Consider the following 12929-nt stretch of genomic DNA (forward strand, 5'->3'; position numbering starts at 1 on the left):
GGCTTTTTGCAGTAGGACTAATGGTTGCTGTTCTGTTTTACATACTCTTCTCACTTTCAACTTTTAGTCTAAAACTCTTTTGTTTGTCTGTATTTGTCCAGATGGACTGAGGTTTGGACTAATCAGTTGAGAGGGGTGACTGACAGGGCCACAGTAACAATGAGAGAGCTGTTTGGGAGGGTGACAGAGGTTCGGGACTGTCTGAAATTTGGTCTTACCTCGCAGTCGGACTCCTCTTTGGTCTTACACTCCCAGGTGTATCTGCTCATGGTTTTCTGAGGGGAGGGGGACGGGGCAAATGGTTATATTCCTCAAAAACAACCATACAAGCCATCCTCAGAAGAAAGACAGGAGGTAGGGGGAGAACGGAGAAAGACAGAGTTTGAAGGGGACAGAAAGAAGGAGGAAAAAGAGTCAGAGACCCAACGGATCAGAGACAATTAAAAGAGATTAAGAAGGAGACAGGAAGGGACAGAGATAAGTTTGAGCGTTGGGGACAGAGACCAACAGCAGGAGTAACTCGACTTCCTGTCCGATGTCAGCTGATATCCCCAGCTGGATTCAGAATCGTTCCAGCACAGACTCTGCGGTGCTGCTTGGCTGTTAGTATGAACTAACGCAGCACCCACAGGTTTGGTCATTTACGATGAGGTTCTAGACCATAGACGCACAGACATGGAGTTGTTAGCTTTTGGTGAATTTGATCTTAGGGAGTATTTATGGTTTAATTGTGAAATGATGTGTTTTGAGCTCATTTGTGGCTTAAAACTGTGTTGAATAGTAGTTGGGGATACTTAATTTGTTGTAGAGCTGGAGAGAATTTACTCCCCCTAGAATATACCAGTAATGCCAGAGTCTTCTGCAGTAATAACAGGATTACTAAACTGATCTAAAAGCAGGGTTGGGAGTCAATCTGAGTGCGATGCTGTGCTACTGAGTATACTTTACCTCTTGAAACTATAAACTATTTCTAGCTCATCAACTTTTATTTTAAAGACACACGGAAATTCACATAAAATCAATACATACTGTTTTTTTTTCCTCTAATGCATAAATGTGAATTTACTGCAAATTGTCTGCAAAACATAGTTAGAACATTGGGTGCTAACTCCCACCTGCAGGTGACAGTATATTTTACTTCTACTACAACATGATGTGAGTCTTTATGTTTTATACTTGCCCCAGATTCCACAGACTCAAAATTGCTTAATGGACAGAAAACCAGATAAAAAGCAAGAAACGGAAACTAATAACACTGAATGAGTTGATTTCCATGGAGCAAGCTATCTTTAGAATACATGTGACATCTTTTCACATTATGCAGACTGTGCAAAATTAATATTTTACTTGTACAAGTGACTACGTCAAATTAAATACAAGTTAGCAGTCAGTGTTGGATTGATCTCCCCATCCACTGCTTTTGGAAGATTGGCACATTCCTTAATGTCAGTAGACAGAAAAACTCTGCTTGTTGCTCGCTGGTAAACTGCAGAAAGATCTATAAAAAGAAAAGATTAGCCAAAGTAAACGGTTGCAAACCTCAGTTTGTCCAATTTTGTAAGTTGACACAGTTGGCATCCATACTTGTTTTAGTAACTTTGTATTGTATAGGCTTACTATATAAGCAATGCCTGAATAATTCAATGCCTAAATCTCAAAAATACTTCACAGGATATCTTCAGAAGCTCACAATGAAAACCAATTTGTATACCACAAGTACTATTCAATCCAGTGAATGAATGGCCAGGGCTTTTTAAGATATTGTTAGAAAGTGATGATGGATTTTTGTTTTTTTATCTTGTGTTTTAGTGTTTAATGTTCATTAGAGAGAAATGACTTACACTTGTATTTAGAATGAATTGGTGGGACTCATTTGCATGAAAAGAAACGGTAACACTTTATTTGAAGGGGTGTGCATAAGACTGACATGACACTGTCATAAACATGACAAAACATCTGTCGTGAACATGAAGAAGTCTTTATGAATGATTATGACAGTTGTCATGAAGTGTCATTTGGTAAATAATGACACTTTTAATGCAAAGTTGCTCTAAATGTTGCATTAAAAGTCCAATAAAAGTGCCAACTTTGCATGATTTTGTAAATTATGATAATTTAATGCAAAGTTGGCATTTTTAATGGACTTTTAATGCAACTTTTAAAGCAACTTTGCATTAAAAGTGTCATTATTTACCGAATGACACTTCATGACAACTGTCACAAACATTTATAAAGATTTCTTTATGTTCATGACCGATGTTATGTCATGTTTTTGACAGTGTCACGTCAGTCTTATGCACACCCCTTCAAATAAAGTGTTACCAAAGAAACTACACGGATACCTAAGAAGCCAAGTTCAAAGTCTACAGCCTGCAGCGTAAAGAGGCGAACAAACTACTGAAAGAGCTGTGAGAGGGTGGTACCACATCCTGAAAATAAAGGAAATCTTAGCTAAAGTAACAAATAAAATCTCAGTTGTAGCACTACAGCAACCCATGCTGCTACAACTTTGGTGTTAGCGCAAACTAGTTACCCATGCTTCAGTTAGTGAGACACCTGTCAGCTCTGCTGCCACCTTCAGGCAGCAGGGAGGTGTTGCATCCCAGATGTTTATCCTGATAACCACCACTATTTTTCTCAAAAACCCAACACTTTTAGCTTACCTGTTGCGATGCGACTCCTTCGACCCATAAACCCAGAATACATTTTTTTTTTCATCTTTCCCTCTTTCTCTATATACCTTCAGGATAAACAAGTCATGAAGACATAAAAAAAAAAAAAAGTAAACAAGAGGAGCTGCGGAGGCTGACATGGCCACTAGGTGGCGCATATAAGCGACAGAGCAGACATGCCATGACATAAAATACAGATGCAAAGAGGTGATAAGAGAGAGAGCAGGTTAGAAGGACAGAGAACAGGCAGGGCTCACTGCAAGGATGTTATTTCTGTCCTAAAATGGTCAAATTATAACAAAAAATATTTTAGACTTCAGCTAGCTTGGTTTCACGGGGGAATTGAACCCGTAACCACCTGGTTGTGTTTGTAGCATCATCCAACCACAGCACCAAGTTACGTTGTGCTTGGTCTTTTGTCAATATTGTGGAAACTGAACTCAGAAGAGAATGTTTCCATGGCTGCAGGGAACTGAAAATAAAACCAATCAAGTTATAACTCAAAAGCTCTGTGGGTATTTATCTCTTTGTTTACACTCTATGGGAGCCTTTCAGACAAGACTTTTATATGTGAAAAAGAAATATGATTCATGATTGTTTTTCATTCGTACTCTATTCAACAGCAGATTCCTCTTTACAGATCACCTTTTGCATTAATGATGCAATCCAGATGAAGCAATCTGTAGGAACCTTAGGCATGTTTTGTTAAGTTGGTAAAGGATTGAAGTTCAGATTTCAATCACTGCTGCTGGATTTGGAAATGTTGGTAGATCCCGGGAAATCTAAGAGTTAAAACAAAATCTAACTAGTGCATCCCTAGTGCATCCCTATTCAGCTTTTAAAAACCAGAAATATTTGAGAAATAAAGATACAATGAGGAAAAACTGAGACTGATAATCATTGGGCTTCTGATCTCAATCCCTCTGGTCCTATTTGAGTTTTGATGTCCTGCATCATTAAAGAAATCTCTCACTATTGATCCTGCCACATGGGCCCTGCCAGTCCTCCATCATTTAAGCTTATAACACCTCAGAGTATCTGAGAATACTCATGCCCATGCATTTTGCGGGGGAGCCGAGGGCCCAAGCAGGATTCAGGTTGGGAGGGAGATGCAGAAGAGGGGTGAGAGAGAGAGAGGCGAGAACCACGTTACCTGACAGATAATGTTATCATAGTAAGCCAATGCACGGGCATGAGGGACGTTAGGAGGGGTGTCGCACAGTTTCCTTACATTTGGGTGGGAGCCCTCAGCGATGGTGGACAGCGAGAAATTATCATTGTGCTGCTCCGATGAAGGCCGGTACTTACTGCTGGGCGCCAGTGGGGTGGAAAGGGTCGAATGGAGAGAGAGACCAAAAAACAGAAAAAAGGAAAATTTAAGAGATTTGAGGTAAAGCAGTAGGGGAAACATAAACATAAAGGAGCATGTGGGATGTTTTAGAGAAAAACTCATGAAATTCGCAAAAGAGACAGAATGAGTTACAGGAAAGTGAAGAAAGGTTGTTAAGGAGGAGAGATGACATGGACGATACAAGAATGAAATGGAAAGAAAGACTCAAACAGAAAAGGAATATGCAGGGTGTGGAGCATGAAGAGGTAAGAGATCATACAGTGAGAAAGACGGGAAGAAAAGCATAAGAAGGATGGGGGCACAAAAGCAGCATCAGTTAGACAGCTCAACATCAGAAATGATCAAACAGAAACAAACATTTATCTGTGATGCAACACACTGACAATAAAATGCTACTGGCTTTTAAATTTAAAAGGTAGAAAAAATGACTTCTCTTTTACTTTTTAAATTAAAACAAGGCAAGAAATAACAGGTCATTATTTGATATTATGTTCCCTTAATCTTGAGCTAATATTTGTTTCTCACACAAAACTAGGGCTGCAACAATACATCATCATCACAAAACCCATCCATCCATTTTCTTTACACCCTTGTCCCTTGGTGGGGTCGGGAGGGTTGCTGGTGCCCATCTCCAGCTAGCGAACCGGGCGAKAGGCGGGGTCACCCTGGACAGGTYGCCAGTCTGTTGCAGGGCAACACAGAGACACACAGGACAAACAACCATGCACACACACTCTCACACCTAGGGACAATCTGGAGAGGCCAATTAACCTGACAGTCATATTTTTGGACTGTGGGAGGAAACCAGAGTACCCGGAGAAAACCCATGCATGCACAGGGAGAACATGCAAACTCCATGCAGAAAGACTGGGGCTGGGAATCGAACCCAGAATCTTCTTGCTGCAAGGCAACAGCTCTACCAACTGCGCCACTGTGCAGCCCCATCACAAAACCCGTGGCCGTAAAAGTTATATCGTAAAGATTGGAGAAGCTGGTGCTCACAGCAGACACTAGTGACAATGACAAAGGTTAAAGGTCACAGAGTGATCAAAAAATGATCAGAAAGAGAGGAAAAAGAAAATGTGCATATTAGCATCAGAATATTTACACTTATTATACACATTGCAAGATTTTCTAAGATCTTGTAGCCCTGCACATAATTACAATTAACACCCGTAAAATGTTGTTTGCAGCGAGAAGCTTTCAGGAAACTCTTAGCAGCCAGAGCAGCGACGTGACAGCAGTCATCAAACAGCATTTCACAGTTATTGAGCTAAATTAATTGCTCTCAAAGATAATTTCCTTCATTCATCAAGAATCTACTAGCAATACAACATGAATCAAAAGCTTCCTTGCAGGAGAAGACAGCATGTAAGCAAACTTGTTTTTTTTCCTTGTTTTGTTTACATGTTTGGATCAATATCAATTTTAGAAACACTGGGGGAACTAAAGAAAAGACCGTATAACATTTTCTACAAAATGTAATTTTAAAAAGTGCAATTTCTGGTCATAAATAAATAAAGGCAGTCCCAGGATGTAGTATAAGTATCTGAGATCAGACTGTACAATAAGTATTTAAAAGCCCTAAATTCTCATCAAGGCTCTTGAAATGCTCTTATGTAGGTCAATGCATGTACAATAAGAAATAGACTAAAGCAGTGGTTATAACCTTTTTTGAGGTACCGAACCCCCCAGTTGCATATGCGCATTCACTGAACCCTACTTATTCCAACCCCCCCACCCCCCAAAAAAAATACTTTGCGATATTCTGATTTAGTAATGTAATTATATTAGCTGTGTAACCACCCCCACACCACTGGAGGCAGTACCAACCCCGAATAGATGCGACTAAGGAGCAGATTTAGAATTTGGTAAAAACTGTGAGCTTTGAGAGTGGAACTCCTGCTAAGCAATGTAACGTGATCCTCTGGAGCAGTGGTCTCCAAGCTACCAGAGAGCATTCAGATTTTTTTTTCATATATTGTATTTTCCGGTTTATATGTGGATTTTTCTTCAGCCACCAGGGGGCTCTTTGGCGGGAGGTGTGTCCTGTAAACTGTGGGTGTTTTGTTTTGCATGGCGCATTGCTGCTTTTATGTTATTTAATCAGTACGGTTGTTTGCTAGCGGTAGAGCAGATGAACACACGTGTTTGTTATGAACGCCGCATTCCAGGTTTCCCTCAATGAGATATATACTAGTCAGTCCCAGTGACCGTTTCACTAACGGGTTTTGCCCATGTGCTTTCTGGGTAAAAATCAATTGAGAAACGCCCCCGCCCCCCCCGCCCCCGTTTCCAGCAGCGCAGGTGATAAACGTGTAACACTTTTTCTGTTTCAAACTGACTCCGGCCCCCCACCAGAGAAGGGAAACGTTATGTGGCCCTCACAGGAAAAAGTTTGGGCACCACTGCTTTGGAGCAAGTGATGGCAAAGCGGGGCTTAATCACGACTTTACACAAGTGTGTCTTTAAGAAGACACACTTGTCCAGTGGTTAAGAACCACTGGACTAAAGATTTTTAAGTTTCATGGAATTTTGGGAATGAAGAAGACTTTGTTCTCGGAAAAAGGTTTGGAAGAAATAATCTAGACAAAAATTAAAAACAGTATTCTGGGAATATTTGAAGTTCAACAAGAATGCAGCAAATAGTTTCTGGAAGGTAAGTCAACAACAAAACATTTGTCTTTTCCATTGTACAATACATACAGTGGGAAAAACACCTGACCAAACGTGCTGGAGTTCTGTTTGGGTTGCTAGGTAGCAGGGCTGTGCTTGTCTGGGGTTTCTAGGTAATGACACAGTGCCCACAAAATGTGACTTAACAATCAGGATGTTTCTGAAACGGCTCATTTTCCTAACACCAAAAAAAACAAAACAAACGTATTTCCAAAAAACGGCTGGGTGGTTTTCCTAAGCACTTGGGTTGTTTTTAGAAGCAGTTGAAATCAAAAACTTTCAAAATGGAAATTTTGCATAACCATTTGTTATACATTACAGATGAATGTAGTTTCTGATCAAAGCATATCTGTATAAAATATTCTCTTAATCTATCCGAAGCAGTTGAGACCAAAATAGAAGTAAAAAAAATGTTCCCTTTAAGAAATGGAAAGCCCTAGGCACAGTAAAAGCCCACATGACAATCTCACTGAGATGCTGTGACTTGAAATGTGCTGTACGTAGATAAATCAGATGCAGCTGCACAAAGAGTTTCCTTTCATCTCACCTGGGAGGAAACAACTTCAGGAATTCCCATTTGACAGTCATATTGAACTCTTTGAGGTCCTTGCTCTTTCGTTTTCATCACAGATTTCTCAAAGCAAAGAGAAGTTTGTCTCAGAGACCAAATCAAACAGTAACTTTGTTGAGAGTGACACCAGTTTTGTATCTTTTTCCCTTCTGGCTGTCATTTGGCCTCTCATTCAAACTATTTCCATGAACTCTTGAAGGCGCAGAGAAACATCAGCCCCTCTCTTTCTGATGTCAAGTTGCGACTTTGCTTTTCATCATTTTCACTCCCTTATCATGTGTAGAGTTAAAGAGGCTGTGGTCTTCTTTTCCGATCAAAACACAGCCATTTTCTCTGATCTGCATGCAGAGCTTTCACATTAGAATTGATGAATGAACTGCCATGACTGCGAAAGATTAAGTAGTGATGTGAGAGAGGAAGAGATAAAGAAGTATGCTTCCCATCACCACTTCCAGCTTTGGTCTCAGGCTCCCTTTGAGCAAATATCAATTAATCTTCCTGTACATTAAATGCACAATTTCTACAGTTATTAAGATTCTTGGTACAATTAAACAAATGGGATATACAGTTTGTTTTGATTTCCTGGCTTTAGAAACTTGCTTTTTAGTTATGAAAAAGCAGTTTTTCACTCAATTATGAACATACAACTTGACAGATGTGTGACAAAATTTGAATAGTTTTACAATGAAGAACGGGGGAAAACTGCAGCGTCCAGATGTGCGAGCATAACTGTGACCTAACCACACAAACTCTGCACTGAGTTAAGAGGGGATGAATATGTATGCAATCACATATCTAATGTTTCAGATTTTTATTCATATTTTTTGCAAAAATCTGTTTTCACTGTGATATTAAATAGCTTTTTGTTGTTAATTTTTCAAAGCCAAATTTTGTTGACCTTGATTTATTTGTAAAAACAAAAAAGAAAGTCTAAAACATCCAAGGCAGTGTATACTTTTATTTGCCACTGTATTGTTGGCAGTTTGGATGTACGGGACACAAAATGATATAGCCGACCCCAAATTAAATATTGCAATAAGGATTGAGCAGCTAAAAAATTTATTTGAGAATTCCTCATTAGGCATCATGATTCAGTTTTTGTTAAACGGCAGTTCAGCTGTTTAATCATCATTTAGCTGCTTTTAATTCAGCACCACCAAATCTACATTTTAGTTGAGTAGCCGGGTTGATTCAGATAAACTCTCTACAAACATTAGATGAATAGCTCACCAAGCTATTATTAACCACTGAACTATTGGATTATCTTTGTGTCTGTTGCATTTCTGGTCGATAAGCGTTTGACCAGAAAATAATGATGTGTGTCAAAGCAGAGAACTCACAGCTAAATATACTCATTAAATCAGGGATAACAGGTAATGAGTTCAGTTTCAGGATTCAGTTTGATGTGAGTATTAAAAAACTCTTTAATTAGTTACTTTTACTTCTGATTTAAAGGAAGCAGCATTTTAAAATCCTCCATCGGTCTTTGTCTCCTCTCTCCGTTCTTGACCAGGATGTCGCCTGATCTCAAGACGCTCCGCAGAAACTCACAGCAGATGGAGAGTGTGGGAGTTTCAAGTATTCATGAGCCTTTTCAGTACCAAACACACTCCTCTGAGTGTGTCATGCTGAGTTTTTCTCCCCAAAGCTGCCCTCTCCTCTTCATCTTTTGCTCTCTGTTTCCTTCCTTCATGCAACACGTTCGCCGTCACTCCCCCATCCTCATCTTCCCCTCCATTCTCCTCTCCTAATCTGCCGTCCTCCATCTCCTCTGCCTTCTACTCATCGATTTCTTAAAACCCACCACTTGATGAGGGAGTGTTTTCTCTTTCATGCAGCACCCTGTAGCTCACACCCCTCAGGTTGCACAGCTGTATGTAGGTCAACCCCACCTCCTCCACCCGTTTCCCGCTCCCCTCCCCTCCCCTCCTCCTGTTCAGACTGCCCTACTTTCAGCTGGATCCACAGTCCCAATGACATCACCCTCTCTTTACTTTTTTTTTTTTTCATTTCTGCAAGCTAGCATTATGGATGCTAGTCACTGCACCACTTTTCCTCCTTACTACCGACTTTAATCTCCTCCACAGCTAGCATGATATCCCTCCCTACAGTCCTAAAAATAAACCCTGCAGCATGGGAGATTGTGAAAAGGTCTCGGTCCTTTGGTTCCCATTTGCATCCGCGGTGCTCAGTCGCTGGGCTGTTGCTCATCCACAGCAACTGCTTTGTTGCCACGGAGATCAGCATCAAAACACAAGCACCGTTGAAGTAAGGGCAAAATAACCCCAACCTACTCCTACTCCTTTTTACATTCTGTCCAGCTCTTCACTCTGTCTGTTGCTCTCTTTTTCTCCTGCTGCTGCCTTTCCGACAGTATTTTCCTGTGCACCAAATAAATTGCAGGGTTTTTAGGTTTAAGCAAAGGTTTTGAGGTTACAACACAGCAAGTCCCTTTTTTGAATTAGCATTGCATCATAAATGTATAGTTTTTTGCAAAAGCATTCATACTTTTTAAACTTTTTCTCACTTTGTAAAGTTATAATCAGAAATTTTCATGAGATTTTATGCAATAGTCTAACTAGTTGCGTAACTGTGAAATGGAAAAGAAGATTATTCATGGTTTTCTAAATTTTTTACAACCAAAGTCCTGAGCAGTATCATAGCAAATAAAATAAAATCACTTCAATAACATGACAACTAATTAGTAAATCCGAATTATATACACCAGTCAGGTCAGGGTTAAAGTGGTGGAGAGGTTTCAAGCAGGATAAGGTTGTGAAAACCGTTCAAAGCTTTGAATATCTAATGGAGCAGTGTTCAATCCATCATCCAAAACTGAAACGAGTCACTCCAAAGCAAGACATGGCCGTCTACCAAAAGTGTCGGACCGCAGAAGGAGCGTAAATCAGAAGAGGACCAAAGAGGGTATTACTAATTAGGTGAAAATTGGTGTATAAATCAGTTACTTTAACACCCATGCAGTACTTTGTAAAATTCAAAGAAAATAAAAAGAAGTTTATGGTTGAAAGGTATACTGAGGTCCTGAAAAGCTCTCATATTATTTTGTTTAACCTCTCCCTGTGTACATTTATTTACATTCATATATAAATAAATTAATTAGAGTACAGAAAGACAGGTAAATATGCATACATGTAGGTTGTTATCATACAAATTAGCAAAATTTGGGCACAACAACCACTAGGTGGGAGAAAATGATGTGCTGGGCAAATCAGCAGGGATTAGTGAGATACATGAGCCTCTTTGGTTGAACTTAAACTGGACGTTGTTTTAAGTCATCTGACACCAATCTACAAGGTTGAAGTTATTTTAAAGAGGCAGCAGAGAAAACCTCACATGCTTTAACTCATCTGACTCATTCCTTCTTGGAAGAATGGCTGCGACAAATTCCAGTAGAGGAAAACAATTCCTCCACTGAAAGTACAACAGACTGTCAACCTTATTTTTCTGCACTTCTTTGAAGGACACATGAAGTTGGTTACATTCATTGCCTTTCTTTTATTTTTCATGCCAATCTCAGAATTTTGTTTTGTTATAATCAGTGAATGTCTAATATTTTATAAAAGCCCTGATCTGTCTGATTTCTTCTTAAATTATTTAATCTTTCCCTAATTATAATTACAAATGTAATGAAACAAACATTGCAAAAGTCAAATGTTGAAGCTTGCAGCAGCTGCAGTCTCCTTCTGAATAGTGAAAAAGTTGTTTTCAACTAGTGGTTGCCAATTCCTCGGCCATCTGAAAATAATTTCTGCCAAGGGTCTGATGGTCTTAGTGAGACGCTTTAGCCAAAAAAATATTTAGGCACAAAAAAAATAATATAAAACTTCACAAATTCTACTTTTCCTTTATTAGAAACCTTGCGGTCTTGTCTCACCTGCGCTTGCGCAACTTCTTGTTCTCCGTCTTGAGCACGTGGAGTTTTTTGGCGAAGCAGACAATGATCATGAAGAGCAGCAAGAGCACCAGGGCCGAGGCGCCCACGGCGAGGCACATCACCTGGAACTCGGTCACCACCGACTCGCAGCGCGCACCTTTGTGCCAAATGTAGTCCTGGACATTGCATCTGAAACAAAGACAGACAAGGGGGGTCATGGTGAAAGAGTCAGGTGAAAGGAAAAGGTGAGCAAAACACAACAAGAAATATAAATATGTGACAAATGGATTTAAACTTGCCATTTGCATCTTTTCGAGTATTATGGGTATGATTGTTCAAGTATTTTGATATTAGTAATTACATATGTTATTAGGTACATGTACGTCCTTACAAACTAATGTGTTGTGGAGTCAGATGTGTGGGAATCTGTTGGACAGACTGTTGCTTGAAGTAAAATCAGATGAACAGAACAATGTCTCAAACACAGCAGGACATCTACAACAGAATGATGGAAAAAGTAAAGAATCAACATGTCACAATGACCCAGTTAATTTGAAGACCTCAGCGTGAAATGCTGTGAAAAGAGTCCAACTCTGCAAAATGAACTGAAACAGTGTAAAAAATAAGTTCCTACGTGAGAAAGAGAGATTAAAAGAATAAAGTTATTTACTGCTGAAGCTTTTTCTACCACAGAGTTTGATTAATGCCTGATTCAGAAAGCATAAGACTGTACTTAGCCCCACTGATAATGGAATGTTAACAAGGAAAAAACACCTGAGGTGATTTTCCATACACATGGCGACTTTAGTCCCATGCTCCTTTTATAAGTGTCTGGTAAAGTGCAGAGTTCGCCTGGGGAGGGAACCAGAACCACAGAGGCAGATGACTTTGTCTACCTAAAGTTTGTCATGAAAATGGCAAACATATCTCAGTACCTCATGAAACTATTGATCCTTTGCACATGGCGTTCAGAAAGCAGCCCACTCGCCATGATGGACGTCAAAACAATCTATGTGTTTCTGTAAAGCTTGCCAAAAAGTCAGAGAGCTGGGAGCCAAGTATCACTTTTATTTAGTTGGTTTCACTGTAAAAATGGTCAGAGGGTGCTGCACAAACAGATACAAATGCATTTTATTATTAACCTTTTGATTGGCACAGACAATGGCAAAAGATAGCAGTCATGAAAATTTAAAGGACTGGCAGACTTTGGTGTAATTAGTGTATCAAAAAGACAAAGAAAGTTAAAAACGAAATTGTTTTTTTTAATAACGACTAAGGATGAAATTAATTCAAAAACAGGAAAAATACTGATCTGTCCGTCCGTCCATCCATCCATCCATCCATCCATCCATCCATCCATCCATCCATCCATCCATCCAAAGACAATATATCATTACATTATAATAAACGTCATCTGATCTGAGGATAATCTTGTCTAACTCAGAAACATGTATGGCAATGAAATATTTTATAAGCATGAACAAAAATGTTTGTAAAACCTTTGAAAATACATTATGAGAAAAAACTATTTGTGAAACCTAACTAAACTTTCAAAGTACTTTTAAAACTTATATCCTAGATTTATGTTATAAATTTTTATTGCGTGGAGATGTTGCAGACATAAACAAGAAAAAAGTTGCAATCAAAGAGGTGATTGGTTACTTTTCAAAAGGTAGTTTTGGAAATATGTTGGAGAAACTTAATAAAAAACAAAGATTTTAAAGAAATGTTGTGGTCTGTGTTAAAAGCTCCAACTTTTGAGCC

General features: G+C 39.3%; 1 protein-coding gene across 9 annotated transcripts in view; it reads right to left on the reverse strand.

The window, feature by feature from the left end:
- cspg5a (chondroitin sulfate proteoglycan 5a) overlaps positions 1–12929 on the reverse strand; it is a 56160-nt gene that overhangs the window by 5584 nt on the left and 37647 nt on the right. For 2 of the 9 annotated variants that reach the window (XM_017309523.1, XM_017309527.1), the window contains exons 3-5: positions 11166–11354; positions 3826–3982; positions 219–275 (exon numbers count right to left, since the gene is read on the reverse strand). In XM_017309523.1, coding sequence (XP_017165012.1) covers positions 219–275; positions 3826–3982; positions 11166–11354 — 403 coding nt within the window. The remainder of the gene's footprint in view (positions 1–218; positions 276–3825; positions 3983–11165; positions 11355–12929) is intronic. The other 7 variants (XM_017309526.1, XM_008430907.2, XM_017309524.1 and 4 more) reach the window with 6 other exon arrangements.

The sequence above is a fragment of the Poecilia reticulata genome, linkage group LG16 (assembly GCF_000633615.1).
Source record: "Poecilia reticulata strain Guanapo linkage group LG16, Guppy_female_1.0+MT, whole genome shotgun sequence".
NCBI classification, from domain to species: Eukaryota; Metazoa; Chordata; class Actinopteri; order Cyprinodontiformes; family Poeciliidae; genus Poecilia; species Poecilia reticulata.